Source organism: Rhinatrema bivittatum, chromosome 1, assembly GCF_901001135.1.
Source record: "Rhinatrema bivittatum chromosome 1, aRhiBiv1.1, whole genome shotgun sequence".
Lineage (NCBI taxonomy): Eukaryota > Metazoa > Chordata > Amphibia > Gymnophiona > Rhinatrematidae > Rhinatrema > Rhinatrema bivittatum.
Window position 1 is genome coordinate 797,019,665 of NC_042615.1, and position 21,816 is coordinate 797,041,480.

General features: G+C 43.4%; 1 protein-coding gene across 1 annotated transcript in view; it reads right to left on the reverse strand.

Annotated features, from left to right (window-relative positions):
- Positions 1 to 21,816, reverse strand: part of PIK3C3 (phosphatidylinositol 3-kinase catalytic subunit type 3) — a 498,179-nt gene that overhangs the window by 404,015 nt on the left and 72,348 nt on the right. The window contains 1 exon segment of the mRNA XM_029581010.1: positions 6,641 to 6,727. Coding sequence (XP_029436870.1) covers positions 6,641 to 6,727 — 87 coding nt within the window.

The window sequence follows — 21,816 nt, forward strand, 5'->3', positions numbered from 1 at the left end:
CTGCTTGTTTACACCTCATCACCTCCTCTCTGCTGCCATACCTTGCACCACTCTTCTGGTCTCTTCCCATCCCTATTGCTCCTTGAGGTCTTCCCCCACCTCCTGCCACTGCTCCATAAAATATACATACATAGCACTCACAGTTTTTTACTAATCCTTTCCCATTAGCCTGGCTAAGGTCTCGTTTCCTCCAGGAGGCTCCCCAATAAAGCCAGAGTACACCCAAGTGTATTAATTCCCCACAGCAGTAATACATCAGTTTTACCCAACAATCCTTACAACAGAAACACAAAGAAACAAAGATGATGATTCAAAGGGAAAACAGGAAAGAACATATACTAGCAAATTAAAAATACAAAAAGAGTTGACAGTACTTTCTCTTCAGGAAAATATCTGCCAGTATGTGGGCAGGGTAGGAGAGTGAGTTTTTTATTTATTTTTTTCCTAGTCCTTATTGCTTCTTCCCACTGTATACAAAAGCAGGTGTGCAGAACACTAGAAGAGAATATTTCTACATTAAATTCGGTCACACAACGTTAAAACAAAATGCAAAAATATCAAGTGGTTGAGCATGAAAGAAAACCTTATGTCATCACTGAAACAGCAGAGTTGCTTACCTGTAACAGGTGTTCTCACAGGACAGCAGGATGTTAGTCCTCACACATGGGTGACATCATCAGGATGGAGCCCAATCACGGAACACTTTTGTCAAAGTTTCTAGAACTTTGACTGGCACCTACTGCGCATGCCTAGCATAGCACCAACCCTGCATCCAGCAGGGGTCCCCCTTCAGTCTGGTAATATAGCAAAGGTACGTGCGAAAAATAAAATAAGAAAACATAAACGAACCCAACTCTGCGGGGTGGCAGGTAGGTTTCGTGAGGACTAACATCCTGCTGTCCTCTGAGAACACCTGTTACAGGTAAGCAACTCTGCTTTCTCACAGGACAAGCAGGATGGTAGTCCTCACACATGGGCGAGTACCGAGCTGAGGATGCCCGAGCAAAGCACCAAATGCACCCAAGACGTGCAACAGGCACAACAACAGGGGTGGAAATGTGGTTAGGAGGGCATCCTGAACTCTGAACGGGTCGGGGGAAGGATGTTGGGTAGTTAAACTGAAAAGAAGTTGCGTAGAACAGACTGGCCAAAGATGGAATCTTGCCTGCCAGCCTTATCTAAACAATAATGTACTGCGAATGTATGGAGAGAACTCCAGGTAGCAGCCTTACAAATATCAACAAGCGGCACCAAACGGAGGTGCGCTACTGATATCGCCATGGCCCTGACCGAGTGTGCTTTTACACGGTCTTGCAGTGGAATGCCTGCTTGCTGGTAGCCAAAAGAAATGCAGTCCTCTAACCAGGAGGAGAGGATCTGCTTACCCACAGGATTTCCCAATTTGATGGTATCAAAAGAAGCAAACAATTGAGTGGATTTCCTGTGGGCGGTCGTGCGGTCCAGATAGAAAGCTAGAGCACGTTTGCATTCCAGGGAATGCACAGCCTGTTCTCCTGGGTTGGAATGGGGCCTGGGAAAAGAAGGTAGGTAGGATAATAAATTGGTTAATATGAAATTCCGACACTACCTTCGGCAAAAATTTAGGGTGCATGCAGAGCACTACCCTGTCATGTAGAATCTTAGTGTAAAGCGGGTAGGTAACTAATGCCTGAAATTCACTAATTCTTCGAGTGGACGTGATTGCAAGAAGAAAAACTACCTTCCAGGTGAGATAGTGGAGATCACAGGAGTGGAGAGGCTCAAACGGAGGTTTCAAGAGCCGTCCCAAAACCACATTAAGGTCCCAAGCAGGGGCAGGAGGGCACAGTGAACGTTTTAAATGGAGCAAGCCTCTCATGAAACGTGATACTAGTGGTTGTGTGGAAATTGAAACATTATCTATACCCTTATGGTACGCAGACACTGCACTAACATACACCCTGATAGAGGAAGTTTTTAGGCCTAACTCTGACAGGTGCCAGAGACAGTCCAGGAACCTCACAGTGGAACAAGTGAAGGGGCTTATGGACATGGAAGAGCACCAGACCGTAAATCTCTTCCTTTTAGAGCGATAAGATCTTCTCGTTGAAGGCTTTCATGAAGCCACCAGGACTCGGGATACAGACTCTGAAAGGTTAAAAGGTTGGAGTATTAACCTTTCAACATCTAGGCCTTCAGAGACAGAGCTTGGAGGTTGGGGTATCGTAGATGCCCTTTGTTCTGAGTTATAAGAAGGGGATCCTTCCCCAGAAAAACGTGTCGGCGTACTGATAGGTCCTGGAGGATTGGAAACCATACCTGGTGTGGCCAGTGGGGAGCTATCAGAATCATTAATCCCTTGTCTTGCCGGAGCTTCACGAGAGTCTTTGAAATGAGAGGAAGTGGAGGGTATGCATAAAGGAGACCGCTGGCCCAGGAGAGGGCGAAGGCATCTCTTGGTTGCGAGTGGTGACTGCGAATGAGAGAGCAGAAGTTGTCTACTTTGTGGCTGTGGACCGACGCAAAGAGGTCTATGCGAGGGTAACCCCAACGTTGGAATATCGTGTCCGCTACTGCGGGGTTGAAAGACCACTCATGCAGATGGAAACTGCGACTCAGCTTGTCTGCCAACACATTGTTCACTCCCGGCAAGTAGGTTGCTTTGAGGGACATCGAGCAGGAAAGGGCCCATGCCCATATCATGTTAAGTTACCCGAGTTCCATGTAAACCGATTTGATATTTTATATGAATGTCGGTATAGAAAAGTTCTAAATAAATAAATAAATAAATGTGCAGCTTCCTGACACAGTTTAATAGGCAGTCCTGAAAGGCCTTGAGGACATATCTGATCACCTGTAGCTCCAGGAAATGTATTTGGTTTTTGGAGACCAGGTTCCCAGAGTCTGCAGGCTGCCTACATGTGCACCCCACCCGAGGTTGGATGCATCTGTTAAGGTAATTTGAGGATCTGAAGCCTGAAATGGAAGGCCTTGAATGAGATTGGAATGGTGCATCCACCAGGCTAGTGACAGACGGAGCTGTTTGGTAACCTGGACAATGCTGGACATTGGCTGACAAGCTTGAATCCACTGGCACTTTAAGGTCCACTGCATTACTCTCATGGCGAGGCGAGCCATCGGAATGACATGCACCTAGGACGCCATGTGACCCAGCAGTATGAGGAAATGACAAGCAGTTGAAGACACTCGAGTCTGCAGTTGATGAGCCAGAGATGTTATGGCGAAAGCGCGATCCTGGGGGAGGAAGGCTTTAGCCTGTACAGTGTTTAGGTCGGCCCCTATAAAGGATAGGGCTTGAGATGGAACTATCTTGGATTTGGGATAGTTGATTAGAAACCCTAAGGAAATCATTGTGTTGATAGTGAGATGCTGAGTTGGAGCCCTTATCAACCAATTGTCGAGATAAGGGTAGACATGGACACCCTGATTCCTGAGGAAGGCTGCGACCACCACCAGGCACTTGGTGAATACTCGTGGAGTGGACGCCAGGCCGAATGGTAATACACGGTACTGGAAATGAAAGGGGCTGACCAGGAATCGCAAGTATTTGCGATGACATGTGTGTGTAAGCGTCTTGGAGATCTAGAGAGCATAGCCAATCTCCTCTTTGTAGAAGAGGCAGTAGAGAACCCAAGGTTACCATTTTGAATTTTTCTCTCTGCAAACATTTGTTTAGGGCATGGAGGTCCAGTATCTGGCGTATGCCACCTGACTTTTTTGGTATTAGAAAATACCGGGAATAAAACCCTTGCCCTGCTGGGAGAGGGGCACCGGTTCTATTGCTCGGGACTTGAGCAGGAGTGAGACCTCCTGTTTGAGTGACGGAGAGTGGTCGGACGTTCCTCATGTTAGCCGAGGCGGAGAGTCCGCTGGAATAGTCAGGAAATTTAGGTGGTAACCCTGAGTGACTACTGCCAGTACCCACTGGTCTGTGCTGACTGTATGCTAAGCGCTATTGAAGTGGTAGAGCCGACTTCTGACCGGTATGGATGGAAGAGGAGGTTGGCTTACACTCTCTAGAAAAGAGTCAAAACCCTGACGCTGGTCCAGGCTGAGAAGCTGGCTGAGACTTTTGAGGCAGAGTCTGCCTGGATTGACCTTTTTGGTAAGGTCTAGAAGGGCGTCCTCTAGAAGCCGGAGGATAAAACTTCCTTGGCTTGTAGGCCGGCCACTTAGAGTCACGTCTGAGAGCTCTCTTAGGGGCAGACGGGAACGCAGACGGAACAGAAGAAAACTGGCGCAGAGTATCATGGTGATCCTTCAACTGCGTCACAGTCTCTCGAATCTTTTCCCCCAAAGAGATTATCGCTCACACAGGGTAGATCTGCTAACCTGTCTTGGACTTCTGGTCTTAAGTCTGATGATTTGAGCCAGGCCCATCTTCTGGCACTAATTCCCGCTGCAGACACTCTAGGGGCCGAGTCAAAGATATCATATGTAGCGCAGACCTCATGCTTTCCCGCATCTAGACCTTTCTGAGCCAGAGCATGAAGTTGAGTCTGGAGTTGCTCTGGTAAAGAATCAGAGAAGTCATGGATTCTTTTAAAAAGATCTCTGTTATACTGTGTCATGTATAACTGGTAAGATGCGATGCGAGATATGAGCATGGAGCCATGGAAGACATGCCTGCCAAAAGCATCCAGGGATTTTTGTTCCTTCCCTGGAGGAATGAGGTTTTGAATGCTGTGCCTTCTTCTGGGCTGATTCAACAACCACAGAGTGATGATCCAACTGTGATTTTTGGAACCCCGAAGCTGACTGTATCAGATAAGTGGCATCTGTCTTGCGGTTGACTGGTGGGACCGAACATGGATGTTCCCAGTTTCTCTTTAGGAGATCAAGCAGGATTTCATGAATGGGTATGGACATGATTTTCTTAGGGGCATCTAGAAATTGGAGTACTTCCAGCATCTTATGCCTAGACTCCTCTTCCATCTGAAGCTGAAAAGGAATGGTTTCAGACATTTGCTTGATGAAATTAATAAAAGACAGATCTTCTGGTGGAGAGCATCATCTTTCATATGGGGGAGAGGGCTCTGATGGTAAATCATTCGAATCCTGGGACGAATCATCGGTCCAAGGATTGTAGGGCTGATCTCCAGCACATAGTGGGTCTCCAGTAGGGAGAAATGGTGCTAATCCTGAAGGACCAGGTCAAGGCACAGACGGCATTGATGGAGGCATCGATGGAGGAACCGATGGCACCGGTGACATCAATGGACGAATCGGTGGTAAAATTCCAGACGGTGGAATGGGTAACTGTGTTTCCTCATCATCCGATAATGGAATCGGTGTGGAAGGAACTGGACCCACCGGTGCTCTTGGTTCCATCGGAGGCAGGGCACTGATCAACGCATCCAATCTACCCAGTAGCGGTGCGAGCGCTACGAGAATCGGATCGGTGACCGGCTCGGGGACCGGTACTGGCGTCGATGGAGGTTGGAAGCCCTGAAGCGCTTTACCGATGGCCTCTTAGATCATCCGATCCAATTTCTCATGGAAGCCTGGGGCATGGAACCCCAGCACTGGAGTAGGAGGCAGCACTGGCGTAGCCGGAGGGTCCACCGGTGAAGGTGGAATCGCATATCCCGACACCACTGAAGGAGGGGAACGCCTCGGTGACCCGGTCACAGAAGAGGATGGGGCCTTTTCTGGACGGGGCTTCTTTGTTGGTGGCTCTGTCAACGTCGATGCCGAGGATGTGCCGGGATCGACGGACTGAGCCTTCCGATGGCGGTGTTGACACTTTTTACGGTGTTCTCCTCGGTCCTTTTCTTGAGGAGGCAATTGACACCTTTGTAATCGTCGACACCGGTTGAACAGCAGCAGTGTCCCGGTGCTGGCGAGAAGCCAATGGCACCAGCTCGGACAACGCCGAAGCTATCGATGGAGTCAAGGTTTTTAACTGAAAGAGAAAGTCCATCTTCTCTAAACGAGTCTTACGGCCCTTAGGTATCATTTGGGCACATTTGGTGCAAATAAGGACATCGTGGCCAGACCCGAAACACATAACACAGACCCCATGCAGGTCAGTTTTGGACATTGTTTGAGTACAGTTGGGGCATGGACAAAAACCCAATGCCATGACTCAGACAAAAATTTAGCCGCAGTGCGGTCGATGGCCAGTAGGCCCCGAAGGGATAACTCGACGGGAATCGAACGCAACAAGGGTAAAACCTTACCTTTCGACCACGGACTATGGATATCAATAGGGAGACCCCTATGGGGTAGAAGGTTTTGAAAATTTTTGAATGAAGTTCCGTGAGGACAATTCCTGTCAGGAATCTCCAGAGAGCTCCTTAGCCTGTGTGGCTTCTGCTGCGCGGAAAAAAGAAGACTGAAGGGGGACCCCTGCTGGATGCAAGGTTGGTGCTATGCTGGGCATGCCCAGTAGGTACCAGTCAAAGTTCTAGAAACTTTGACAAAAGTGTTCCATGATTGGGCTCCATCCTGATGATGTCATCCATATGTGAGAACTACCATCCTGCTTGTCCTGTGAGAATAATATTTTCATCCTAGCTGAAATCATCACCAAGGTAATCTGTCCAGTGCTCAACATGGAAGATAAAAGACAGCAAAATCATCTGCACTGTATCTACACCAAAGACTTGGCAACTCTGAAATAGGCATGACAACCTACCTCATTGATCATTTCAATTTCTCTAAAGGTCAGTCGGTCCAGCCAGTCAACTTTTACCATGTGGCCTTGACGATGAGCCTTCGTGAGCTACAAAGCAAAACAACAACAAAAATATACTATTAAAAATCCAGTTGGTAAAAATGGGGGGCTTACTATGATGCCAAACAAACACTCCAAAATTGAAAATAAAGCTACATTAGTTATTATAGGATCTGGACAATTGTACCAAAATGCATTGAAAGCTTCTGCCACCTCTCAAAGCTTGTCCATTCTAAAGGGCCATAAAGAATAATGCACACCTGAATTTGAAATGCACTGTTAGCATGAATGTTATTGCCTATCTAGGATACCATATTCTAAGGTGATTCTACTTTTTTTTTTTTTTTTAAGACAAAATTAATCCTTGTAAACCTCAAGTCATTCATGCTAATTGCAAAGAAAATTAACCGAAGACAACTAACATCTTTTAATAGAAGATATTTCTGATTAAAAATAAGAAAAATATCAGTCTGCACACAAAATTGTAATCGTTCAAATATCTGGTTTCAGTTTATTGTGCTGTTTCATTTTCCTTCACCCAGACCCACCGATAATAAAAGTCAGTATGAAAAACAGCCAAGAAGCCTATATGTGGCTGAGACTTTCAGGTCACCTCTGCTTACTTGGCAGACTAAATCACATTTCCCCCTTGTCTTTTTACAGTGCAGTGAAAATAAAATAGGATGTGTGTTTTCTTATATAGACAATTACCTACTGAAGGACAGAAAAACCACACAATGAACCTCAGCAACATAACACCACAATGTACTGTTTATACTGAAATATAAAAAAGCAGTACATCAAGGTGTCAATCTCCAGAAATCTGAGTTTTGACAAATAGCAACTGTTCTAACCAAGTATATCTGGCACCTATTTAGGGTGATCAAAAAGATATTTGCCAAGATAAAATAAAAGATACTCAGGGCAGGCAAGGTATAGAGCCAGTGTAGAAACTCCCATTAAAACCTCTGCTCTGCTTAAGGATCATCTCAGATAGGGTTATTCACCCACACACAAGACTTGTTTCCCTGGGTTCTCAGACCTGTCTCAGGCTGATCTACGTCCAGTACCGAGCACTGCTGAGGCTGCACCATTCCCACTATAACCAATGAAGCAATTTTACATCTTTTCCTTTTTCCCTTCCACGACAAAATCTGAATCAGCTTCCTGCTATGTTAAACACTGCCTACCATGTCCAATAGTAAAGCAGCTGTTAAATGAACAGCTAGCACATTTACATTTCTTTTTCATTCATCTCTACTGCTCTTGACTTTTCTCATGTTTCTTGTAGATCAGGGACAGGCAATTTTTTTAAAGTAGTGTGCCAAGATTTAAAGCGGGGCTAGGTAACTCTGGTCCTCGATGGCACAAACCACTCAGCACCCTGTTCCCCAAAGTCATTTCACACAATTCTTGAATATTCATTTTAATTGACATTTTTAGTTAAAATATTAAGAGTTTTATAAAAAAAAAAAAAGAACAGAGAAAAATCTCTCATTCTCTACCCCCCTCCTTGCCAATACATCCACTCTTAGGAAAACATAATAGGCCAGGCTGTTATAGATCCTTACACAAACTTCACACTGGCTAGCAGAATACCTCACTTCAGTCACACATGCAAAACCTCACCAAATACAACCATAAAAAAGTATAAATGGAAACAAGCAGACAAAAACTGAACTGGAAACTTTGAATGCAGTGCAACGATGGAAATATCACCATGCCTCATAAAAAAATCAAACACAATTAAGAAATATAAATCAGAATAGTAAAACCATACCAATAAAAAAATAAATATTTGACGGAAAGAATAACATCCAATAATTAGAAATGTGTACACTAATTTTTTTTTATTTTCCAAACACTAATAAAATAATTAAAAACAGCAGGCACATCAAATAATACCCAATGAATAAAGCGTATAATGATAAAAAAAAAAAAAAACGAAAAAAAAAACCTGTTCCCCGTAACTGGAAACTTTTCATTTCCGGTCACTCTGACATTGTCATTAATTAGTTGGGGTGGGAGAAGTTGCCACAAACTTTCTCCTCTCTTTCAGACATGCACACACTCCAACACACACATACAATCACACACACACTCGCTCTCTCTCCCACATGCAATCACACACTCTCCCCTCTCTCTCTCCCACATGCATTCACATACTCCCTTCCTTCTCTCACTCCTACATGCAATCACACATATTCCTTCTCTCGCCCCTAAATGCAATCACACAAGCTCTCTCTCCAGCAATCATACATGCTCGATCTAACTCTCTCCCACATGCAATCACACACACTCTCGCTCTCCCACATGCAATCACACACTTGTTCACTTTCTCTCCCTCATGCAATCACACATACTCCCTTCTCTTCCACATGCACTCACACATACTCCAACACTCCCACATGCAATCACACTCACCTTCTATCTCTCCCCCAAATGCAATCACACAAGTTCTCTCTCCCACATGCTCTATTTCTCCCAAATTCAATCTCAAACATGCAATAACACGTACTCTCGCTCTCTCCAATACAATCACACATACTCGCCCTCTCCCATATGCATTAGCATATGCTCTCACTCTCTTCAACATGCAATCACAAATTTCCTCTCCCTCCCAAATTCAGTCACACATGCTCTTTCCCCCACAGGCAATCACGTATGCTCAATCTCACTCTCTCACAAGCAATCACACAGACTCTCTAGCTCTCCTAAATGCAATCACACATATATATACTCTCTCCCACATGCAACCACACACGCTCTCTCTCTCCCACATGCAACCACACACGCTCTCTCTCTCCCACATGCAACCACACATGCTCTTGCTCTCTCTCTCTCCCACATGCAGTCACACATGCTCTCGCTCTCTCTCTCCCCCACGTGCAATCACACTTGCTCTCGCTCTCTCTCTCTCCCACGTGCAGTCACACATGCTCTCGCTCTCTCTCTTTCCCACATGCAATAACACACTTTCGCTCTTTCCAACGTGCAATCACGCACACTTTCTTGCTCTTCCCACGTGCAATCACGCACACTTTCTCTTTCCCACGTGCAATCACGCACAAACACCTTCTCTCTCTTTCCCACGTGCAATCACGCACAAACACCTTCTCTCTCTTTCCCACGTGCAATCACGCACAAACACCTTCTCTCTCTTTCCCACGTGCAATCACGCACACTTTCTCTCTCTTTCCCACGTGCAATCACGCACAAACACTTTCTCTCTCTTTCCCACGTGCAATCACGCACAAACACTTTCTCTCTCTTTCCCACATGCAATCACGCACAAACACTTTCTCTCTCCCATATGCAATCACACACATGCTCTCTCTCACCCACATGCAATCATACAAATGGACATAATGGCAGGCACTGGAAGTTCAGGAGAACAGCCTGAGCATTGGTCACATATGGGGTGAAGTGGAATTTTGGGCCCTCTCATGGCAATGCCCTGTTCATTCACTCCCTCCCAAAGTAATCTACAGTTCATTCACTCCTTCTCTCCCTCCCCAGTGATCACTAGTCCTTTCACGGCTTCCCTCCCCCCCCTCCCTCCATAGTGATCCCTGGTCTGTTCCCTTCTTCCTCAGCATGATCCCCCAGTCTGTTTACTCCTTTTCTTCCCCTACACCCATGGCGATCTCTGATCTGTTCACTCCTTCCTCCTTCCCCCCCCTCAGCGATCCCCAATCCATTCACCCCTCCTCTTCCCTCCCATGGCAATCCCCGGTCTGTTCATTCCATTCTCCTCCCCACAGTGAACCCTAGTCCATTCACTCCTTTCCTCCCCCCAAAATGGTGATCCCCAGTCCACCGACTCCTTTCTTTCCTCCCCATAGCAATCCCCAGACTGTTCACCCCTCCTCCCACACCCCATAGCGATCACTGATCCTTTTGTCCCTCCTCCTCCTCCCATGGAGATCCCGGATCTATTCACACCTCCTTCTCCACTCCTCCCCCCATAGCAGTCCTCAGTCTGTTCACCCCTTCCCATCCTACCCCTTGGCAATCCCCAGTCGTTCACCTCTTCTCCTCCCTACTCCCCATGGTGAACCCTGGTCTGTTCATCTTCCTCCTCCCTTTCCAATTGTGATCCCCTGTCCACTCAACTCTCCTCTGCATCCCCAGCCTGTTCACTCCTCTTCCACCCCATTCATTAACTACCTCACCACGGTTTCACACACCCCTATCCAAGGCTTTTCTTTTATTGGCAGCAGCAAGACAATAGAGACTTGCAGCTCCTCAGGTGCATCCTCCCGCCTCCCCACAGGGTCCCAGTGTCACAGTGTCACACTCTGAACCACGAGGTTCTAAGCACCAATCAGACCCTGGCAGGGGAAGAGGGAGGATGCTCCTGGACAGCTGCAAGTCCCCATCATCCTCATGCTGTTTTAGGATAGTGGGTGAGTTAAGGTATTGGGAGGGGGTGCAGGGGAGAAGCTGTCTTACTGCCACCAATGTTTTTTAATGCTGAGGGTCCCCAATGTCTTTCATGCTGCTACAATTGTTTCTTCAGCCTGCAGGGATTGGGAATACCACAGACACATTATATTGCATCACCACAGTTATGCCTGAGATGCAACAACTCTACTGCTGCGTGCTGATAAAAATGCTTTGGCGTGCCACTTGTAGCATGTGTACCATAGGCTGCCGACCCCTGTTGTAGATCCTCAATTTAACTCATCTGTTCCATACCTCCTGTAGAAAGCCTTTAACAGTTTTTCAGCATTATTCTGTCATTCAATAATTGACTAAACATTTTTTGCACTGGATTCCTTGTTTTCTTTCCTGAATTAACTGGATTCCAAAATCATGAATAGTAAGCCGAAAGTTATCCAGCAATTTCTGACAAGCTAAAGAATATATAGACCCAATGAATATGAAGTTGTCAACAAAACCCATTCACTATCATTAACTGATGTTCATGCCAGACCCAACTAATAAGCACACTAAACTTCTCAAACTTTATGCAGGACATAGCACACCAGTACACACATCAAAAAAATAATGTCATTCAAATTTGAAACCTGACAGGCTAGACAGACAGGGTAAAAGAGAAGAAATCCAAATACTGATTCAATCTCAACTTTCACTGATCATGCTAATTGCCTGGTCAAGTGATGAAGGAAAAGGCAAATAGCAGGGTTAAAGAATGCATTCACTCCTTGCCCAAATGGGTGGAATACGTTACACTGTATCCTAAATTTAACTATTTTCCTTAGGTACCAGATCGAAGTTACAACTCTCCGAACCTGCAATTCTTCCCAACTCCTTTATTTATAGACTAACATGGTGCCTTCATTACCAAGGCTCCTGATGGAAACTGCAGGATCCTCCTATGGAAACTAAAAGTCAAATGTAAAACCCTCTCTTAAAATCTAATAGCCTGGGATGCTGTTTCAAATAAGGTGTCATAGCAATTTTTTTTCCAGAACTTTTCCTCATTAAGCCAAGCCCAGTCCCCGTGGGTTTTTTGGGGTTTTTTTTAGTTCCTATTACTATATCAGAATATTTCATTAAAGCAGGCTACAAATTCACTTTTTTCTCCCTTAAGATATTAAAACATGAAAGGACAGGATCCAATTATGAAGTGATTTCCAAATGTGTGTTTCTTTCCTTTTCATTCTTACTCTTGCCTAATTCATCCATATCTCTGAGGAAGACTGAAAATGTTTACATATTTACATTTCCACATATTTTATTTTTTCTAGTAACATACAGCCCTAAAAGGACACCCCTGCGCCATGCACAACTGGAGTTAATAAGTGACTATTTAAAATCTGTTATATACCGCCTCCTGCGAATGACTTTTCAGTGCTCCCTCCCCATGGCTCTTGCCTGTCTCTGGACTCACTCTCGAATGCAGTCGCGGATTAATCGTCCAATTCAAAGCTAGATTTTCCCCATGCCTCTGCTAGGTCGTGGTTTTTCTGTCCCCCCTCACCTCCTTTTTCATTACTGAACTCACCAGTGCTACAAATATAATTTGAAACTTGAATCCCCAATCGTTTCCTTCCTAGAACTCCTTTTTCCCTTTATTATCCCAAATTTCCTTCCACACTGCTTACTTTCCTGGGACCTCCTGACCACCTTAGTGACTTCTGCACTGCTCGATGCCCTTTCCTGCTGCCCTAGCAGACTTTCCTTAATGCAAGCTCTAGTCACTCTTCTGTTTTAAGCAAAGGGCATACTTCTCTCTTGCCCCAAACAATGGGGGTCATTCACGATAACGCCCTAACGCACGCGAAAACTACCGCATCACGATGGTAATATTTAAATTAGGGAAAGGGGCGGGGTTAAAAAACTTTCTGCTGGTACCACTGCGGGCGATAATGTTTTAGACTTTATCACCAGCACTGGAAATAACACCACTTTTTTCAGTGGTGCTATGGGGGCGATAGTGTGCGGAATGGCCGCAACTGCGGTGGGCAAACACGCACCACTGCCATGTGGCCGGCTGCACGCTATCGCCTGCCCCTTTTTTTTTTTTCGCGGTCCCGTCTTACAATCGCCTCTTCCCTTATTTATTATTTATTTATTTACAGATTTTTATATACCGGGGTACGTAGGTAACATCACCTCGGTTTACATTCAACATTCCCTTGCCATTTACTGTCAGTCACCAGCTTCCACGATATGTTTGCCACCCTTCCCAGCCTGCAGCTCACTTTGTTGGGTGTTTCTGGGGTGGGCTCAGGCTTTTTCCCCACACAGCGGTCAAGTTGCGTATGGTGAGAACAGAGCTTTTTCCAAACCCTCTTGTAAAGTTCCAAGCAAAAATACGGCCATGACAGAGCAAGAAAGAACTTAATCCAGAATTATATAGATGAAAATTATTAAAAAAAAAAACAAAAACTGTCAGATTAACAGTAAAGACATACCAAGACCAAATACATGTAACAAAAAGTAAGAAATGGATGTCAAAGTGCTCAGACAAACATAGTATTTTTCCTGCATCATGGAAGCTTTAGTTCCAGCCAGGCAATGTGTTTTACAAAAGCAGAATATCTTCAAAGATCACGCACAGGAGTCAACAAAATGCTAATTTATATTTCTTTCTATTACGGGACACAAGAATTGGGAAATGAGTTTATTTTAAATGTTACCTCTCATTAAACATCATCAAGGCCTGTTTTGCTTCAGATAAATAGTGCACAAGTATAGCAACATATGCAACAAAATAAACAAAGCTATTTTTCATTAGCAATGAATTATTTAAAATGCAGCACAACTTTTTCCATTAATATAAAAAAAATGAGAAATATCTGTGGAAAAAATAGCAATTTAATTTTTAATAGAACAGAAAATAAAAGATTTGCACTTATCAAAACACGAGTTATTTTAGCACTCATTATTTTGTTCATATGCATCACAGATCACGTTCTCAAAGCCTACATGAGATTAGAAGCTGTTAATAACAATTCAGAATTTTACATGAAAACGGATTTTCATGAAAGCAAACGTGTTTGGTTACAACTTTGCAAGCCTTCGCTGACTGTCAATCACATCAGTTCCTCCTTTTTCCTCCAACACTAACAGAATGGGGTTGGTGTGGGCTGGCCTGCTGGCTCACTTCCATGTGGAAGGTTCCGGGTTCGATTCCCAAAGTGGGTCTTCCAAACCTTGGGTCAAGCTGGGGTGGAGGATGCTGTGGAGCACATAAGACTGGGCTCCTGGCCTCAGGACCGTTGCTGCAATGACCAGACCACGAACAGTGGGAAAAATAGGAGTAAAATACAACCAGGTGGTTGTGAATGAAAACTCACTGGAGCCAAGATCCCAAGACTAGTTCCCCTTTCAGCTGGAACAATGGATAAAAGGTAGAGCAAAAGATTCACACATGAAACTAGCAAAGATGTGTGAAATAGAATAAAATCCTGTTCAATCTTTAAACCGTCAAAACACACTACTGAAAACTTAAAAATGCTGGCTGAATTAATTTATTGTAAAAGATATCCACATCGATACAATCCCCCGATACAGCCATGTTTCCCCGGTGGGGCTGCATCAGGAGGAACCCGCAAATAAAAGGCAACTGACTACAAGGCAGAAAGCCAGGGGTCAGCCAGGGCGGTGCGAAGGCGCTAGTGGAGAAACGGCTGATTGAAGGCAAAAAACTTTAATCCTAAAGGAATAAAGACAGTGAAATAACAGCACGAGTCATTCATGCCACTCATAAAACATCTGAATCCTCTGCAAGGGACATGCACCACGGCAGATTCAAACGCTGGCAGGCAAGTAGGAGCTATGTTCCCCATTGTTTTGTAATCTGGCACAGGAAAGAGATTTCGGTTGGCCATTTTTAATCAGAAATAATTAAAAAGCAATCTGAAATGAAGATCCAGAGTACTGTAGCAGCAATTGAACTGTGATTTAGTGCTGTCCTAGTTAGTATTAAAAGAAGCAGCCAATGTGAAAAACTGTTAATTATACCGAAGGTTTCACAAAACTGCAATGAGGAAAAAGCTGTTCAGTGAGAGTTTGCAAGTCCAATCAAAACTTGCCATTCAGGTCTTATCCAAGGTTAGAATGTGTTATGTGAAGAACATGCAAGTTTCCACAATTCAGCACCGAGAGGCCTTATCCCATGTTACTTACTTCCTCCAAACGCTCCTTGTCTGGCTCCTATATCAAAGAGAGTTTAACAAGCTATAACATGGCAAATTCCAAATAGTGTATTAGAGAACTCCTTTGATGCAATTTAATAAAGCTGATTTCAATGTACAGACTTAATATTTTCCATAACATGCACACAATGTTCAACATTTATATGAAATCCAAATGAAACAAATTACTCTGGATTATGCATTGACAATAAAAGTATACAAATATGGCCTGGTGTGGAAGCATACAGTAGAAAATTAATTTCCTAAACCACAGACACAGTGAATAGCAGAGGATTACATGGGCATCAAGCATTATCGTCGTCATAAAGACCCTTTCCAAAAGACTCTGCATACCTGAAGATAACAAAATGGCCTGTTGAAAAATCATTTCATAAAAATAACGACTGTTACGTTTTCTTAGTATTCAATGGCTATCTCAAAGTCTGAATTTGCTCATCAAGATCAAATGTGAAGAGGCTTGTCTAAATAATTTAGCCAATCGACTGCAAATGAGAAGTAAATCACGTGACTGATCACTGTTCATAAACTTTTCAAGATTTCCAGATCTTGGAATAGAAATTGGTTAAATAAATAATTTATATTCAAGAGGAACTCAGTTATACTTATATCCTATTTGACAGAAGAAGAATGAAAAACTTTTCTTAAATGATTAGGTTTAGCAAATCAGAGTACTATGCATCTCTATTTGGTTCCTGAATGTGTATCGAAATGTTGTAGCCCCACTCTTTCCAACTCTAGGTAAACTACATAGAATGAGACCTCTTTCAGTTTGCCTATAACTCTCCAGCTCTCATCCCAAACTACAGAACACACCAATCAATTGACCAAATAAGGAGGCGCCGGCTTCCCATAAGAAAGGGCTCCTGATTTATTTATTTTATTTATTTATAAATTTTTATATACCGCCACTCAAAGATATCACGTCGGTGTACAGTAAACAGGAACTTACGCCAAAGCGTTATACATTTAACAGAGTTAACTGATGTGAAGTATTCCACACATTATCCTTTATAGCAATATGAATGATCCTAAAATCATTTCAGAACATGGCTCCATGCTCAGATTTGGATCCCTGTACTATAAGCATATGCCTTTAGTATTTTAAACTCTGCAGTCCGACCGTTTCCAGCTCCGTGCTAGCTCCAGGTTGATCATGGTAGAATGATATACCTGTTATTTCTTTTGTGTGTGATCAGGTTTCTTATTAGGAAAGGTGAAGAACACAATGATATCCCTAGAAAAATATTTATAAAGTCACAACTCACCGAGACACCATAAGAATTATATGCCAAGCTTAACTTAGAAAACTATATATGTTTCCTTAGCATAATAATGAGAACCCAGCTCTGTGTGTATAAGGGAACAAAAAGAAAAACCCAAAAGAATTAAAACCTCCAGCATGATTTTCTCTCACCCAAATTGGACCATGAATTTCTCTCCAGTCTGGAAAATCTCCAATGGCTAGTCAAACGTCTCCCAGCGTGGATGCCGATACTTGGCAGAGTCTCCCCCTCTTTCTCTCCTGAACACGCCGTTCTCTGCTTCAGGAAGGCTAACAGCTCAAGAGGCTGCAAAGAGAAAGTCTCTCTCCTTTCTGGTGCTTGTGGTATCTTTTTCTATCAGAGCGACCTTTTCCATCTAACATGCTGTTCTCGGCCAGATAGGCTCTGCGGTCACTTCACTCATGACGTCAGGTTTTTCAAGAGGCCGCAAGGTTATCCTATGTTCATCAGTTTATCACCTGGTTCTGAAAGGTCACATGTGCCCAGGTGTTTCACTTTCAGTCTGTTGCAAAAGTTGTGGTTTTGTGCTGTCTGCCCAGTTCTTCTTGCTACTTGGCTGGAGATGCTCATTGGTGTAAGGTTGACCAGGCCAGGCAGTGATTTTCCAACCTTTGACATTTCCATAGTTCAATCTTATCGGATCTGACCTCACTTATCACCTTATTCTGTCTGCTACCCCCACCCACCTGCACGCCAGTAAAAGGCCTGCTGCTTTTTGCATCTTGCTCATTACAAAGCTTCTGCACAAGAGACTGGTTTGTCTCGGTACAAGAAAACTGTAAAGAAATTCTATAACTGACTTTTTAATTCTATTACTGCCTCCACACTGCATTTTATGAAAATATATTAAAAAAATTAGGAAAAATGACCAATATAGCTACTATTAATAAATGTGCATCCAGTTCCATAGGCCAATCCAGCTTGTGAAAACAAAACTCAAGATAGCAGAGAAGAAAGGTTGCTAAGCCACACTCAAAGGCGGTGTCCACTGTCTAGTTCAAGTGCTGTATCAGACACGGCCTCTGGGAACACTGGAGTTTCTCCTTTCAGCCACAAGAAGTTGTGAAACTGGTCAAATTATGGGAAAGAAGAGAGAAACTTGGGGGAAAAGAAGTCATAGGCTTACATAAGGGCACTATTGTGTTCTGTTTTGAGTTTCCCTAGAAATATAGCTAAAGAGTATGTCACTGTCATAGCCTTGTCATGTATCCAGCCTGTGATGCAAATCCACAGAAAACAACCCAATCCTATGGTGCAAAACAAAGGCTAGAGTCCTCTATAGGATGCCATATGGTAAAGAAGTCATAAGACCCAGGAGGAAGATACAGCACAAAAAGGTGTAATTCCTTGGCATACTAACATCTTTGTAACAAATATGGCCCAAAAAAAAAAAACCCACCTGAAAGAGGTCATTTCTGAATCTGAGTTTGCAACATTAGTGACAAGAGACATCTTAGAACTAAAAACATGAACAAGTCTGAATATCAAGCATTCTTAAGGGCAAATGAAAACCCAAAAAATAGAAGTCAGCAAAATGCAAACTCCTCAGAACAGCTGACAATAATATAAAGGGGTAGGGGTGTGCATTCGTTTTGAACTTAAATGGAAAACGCAACTTTTTTTTTTTTTAACTTAAAAAAATGATGAGGCGTAAACGATCGGATTTCCAACTTATTCAACATAGCTATGTTGAATACGTTGGAAATCGCGATTTTATTTTATTTATTTATTTATTTGATTTTATATACCGACAACCGTTTGCACATCGTGCCGGTTTACAGATAACTTATAACAAATAATATATAGGCAAAGCCTTTACAAGGAACGGTTTGTAACATAAATGCAGTAACATGGCAATTAACTAGATAAATAAGTAGGGAGGGAAGGGTAGGGATATACGAGACAAAGGGAGGAGGGAGGGGGGAGGGGGAAGGGTGAAAATGGAAGAACATAGGGAAAAGATATGTACAGGGGTTCGAGGAACAATTAATATGTACATAGGTTATATACAAAGTTTTTGTTTAGGTTTAATCACGTGACGCCGACGTCACGTGATTCCCCTCGGGTTCGCTCCCGGACCCCTCGTTGGGCCCAAAAGGAACTTTTGGCCAGCTTGGAGGGGCCTCCTGACCCCCCCAAGCTGGCCAAAAGTGCCTTTTGGGCCCAACGAGGGTTCCGGGAGCGAACCCGAGGGGAATCACGTGACGCCGCTTCACTCCGACGTGACGCCGACGTCACGTGCTCCTTGCAAAGGAGTTCAGGAATGGCGTCCTGACCCCGCTGGACCACCAGGGAGTTTTGGTAAGTCTTGGGGGGGGGGGGGGGGGGCGGGATTAAGGCGGGGTGAGGGGTTTAAATTTTTATTTGCACATATGGACATAGACTCAACTTATGGAATTCTCCATATGTCCATATTGACCGCAAATGGGACCCCCTTTCGACTTATGGACTTAAACTTTTGGTCTGCACATCCCTATAAAGGGGATACAGGAGCCCTGAGGTTGGATTATAAAGCAGTCATAAGTAACAATTTCTTTGCCAGTCTCTTTACATTTTGGCAACAGCCTGCTAATTACCCAATAACCATCCAACCATCAATAACAAGACTAGACTGCAGGGAGGAAACAAGCATCCTTTCAGATAAACCAAAAACTGTTAACCCATTTAAAAGAACACAACACACATGGGGAGAGATTTTTCAGATCCCTTCTTTTTCTTAAAGCTAATGGTTTTAACATTTTGAAGAAATCTTTGATTCCTACCAGTAACGGGCAGAGAAGGCAAAGCATGGAACCGTACTGAATTGCTTTGACTTTAAAATAACCACACACAGCACTATATACGTCTCAGATGCAAAAGAACAAACATGATAAAACTACTAGCAATGTGCTCTGAACAATTCCATAATACAGCACATCCCACTTTCATACACTGTCAGGATGCTATTCATTGACCCTCTGCAACACAAAAGTAGGCAGAAAATAGCAGCAGTGAGGAGGGTAAAAAAAATAATAATAATAAACACTGCATATTGCTAGAGATGAGGCATTGTCTATGCAGCAACAATACCATCCTGTTGAGAAAGCATCAGAAAAGGGGTAACATATGGACCCCACTATAAAGGAGTCCTGATTTCAGAGAAAAGCATAACTCTGATATGAGGTGCAATGCTCCCTCCAAGAAGTGACTAGGCATGTGCACATTGTTTTGTGTGTGAGCAACAATTTTTTTTAAACGACCAATTTTGAGCACCAATATTAGCATAGCATTTCTGTATACAGCACAAAGAAAAATGTATATGAACGATCATGTAAATCCTGTGGGCGATGCTCTGAAACATATGAGCAATCGCTCACGTGCTCAGCTTAGAGGGAACTTATGAGGAGGAACATGGATAGTACTGCACAATAAGTACTTTTAAATGGTTTATACACAGACTAGATGCATGGAGGATTGTTTACAAAATGGCAAAAGCACGATATTGCAGAGTGCTGCACCATGATTTTACTTGGTGCACAGCACAGCAATATATTAACTCTTTGAAATGAAATGACCAGGAGGAGAACATATACCATCTCTGATAGGTGTTTCTGTAGATAAAAAGCGAGATGGATTAAGGTAGAGGAAAACTTGTATAGTTCCTGTGGTGCTCTGTTGCGATCTAGCCAATTTCAATACTTCAAATACAGATGTGCAAGTTCTCAAAAAAGTGACAAAAAATGAATACATTTAGTAAACTTGCATTTATTAAGGCTGTGACTAATGCAGGGGTAGATAACTCCAATCCTTGAGTACTGTAGACATGTCTGCTTTTAGGATATCCACAATGAATAGGCAATGGATATATCTGCATACATTATAGGCAGTGTATGCAAATATATCTCAGGCCTATTCATTGTGGATATCCTGAAAATCAAATCCGTTTTCAGCACTTGAGGACCAGAGTTGCCTATCCGCGATCTAGTTATATTATTCAAATTTGCTTTCGAAAACTCACTTCACAAACTCAGGCCCAGAGGTAATAAGGTGCTTTAGGATGTGTACAATTTTACTCCCGATGTATTAAGGAATTTTCAGGCCGATGCAATATCGTGTGCTCAGGTTGACACATGTCCATAACCCCTGATGCAATAAGATCAGCGAATCCAAAACACGCGTCCAAACCAGCGCATAGCTAATAGCACGCATCACATTTAAATGCCATGTTGATGAGGCTATTAGCCAGTACTCCCGATGTAAAAAATAACTATGTGCCTGATGCGCACATTTAAACCCTTGAAAATTAACGCCAGCCCCGGAGCTGGCGTTAAGACTTGAGGAGCCCCAAACCCTGAACAGAAAAGCAGAAAATACTTCTCATAAAATTGAGCGTCCATTTTCCTCCGCCATGCACAGCCACTTCCTCCTGGGCTCCTAATGCCAAGGAGGCACTAGGGATGCACAATTTCCCCTAGCGCCTCCTTTTTAACACCACAGCTCATCACCCGGGAGAGGTGGATGGGCACACATTAGGAAAGCTCAATCATGAGCGTCCGTTTTTCGCGTGCCAATAATGCATCAACCTAGTTGTACACAAACCTGAGTAAAAATTTACGCACAGCTTAAAGATCCTCTATAAAAATTTCATGTTAATCAAGGAATTAGCTATTACTCCCTGATTCAAAGAGGTGGGTAGGATTAGCTCATATTTTCTTAACACGTGAAATTTCACTCCTGGGCAGAAGCAGAGTAAGTTTCTGGTGCTAGTGCTAGTCCTTAAATACCTTAATGATGTTTAGTTACTTGTGACAGTTCCTATGTAGTGTTGGTGTATTGGGTTGAACCTGGAATTTATGGTGCCAGGGTTCTGTACTCAGGATTTTTGTTGATTTTCTGCGCACAGCCTATGAGCATAGATTTTATACTCTTGATTGTGTTTTATGCACAGGGTCCTATATATGGGGAAACACCATTCATTGTGCTTCCTATAGGCAAGAAGACAGGCACTAAGTACCATGTTCAAGAATCTCCTGGTTTCAGCAAAGTCCAGCTACCACATCAATCTATGGCCTGCACTAAATATCACCTGCGATAGAAAAAGGGGTGTGTTTTATGGTAATAGGCAGTTTATCGCAATTTGCGCTACTGCCTATGCGAAGAGCTAAGTTATCTCTTGTGAAGATTTGATGACACTCGGAGTGAGGAAACTCACCCAAAGATGAGATTTGTGCAATGTTCTCTC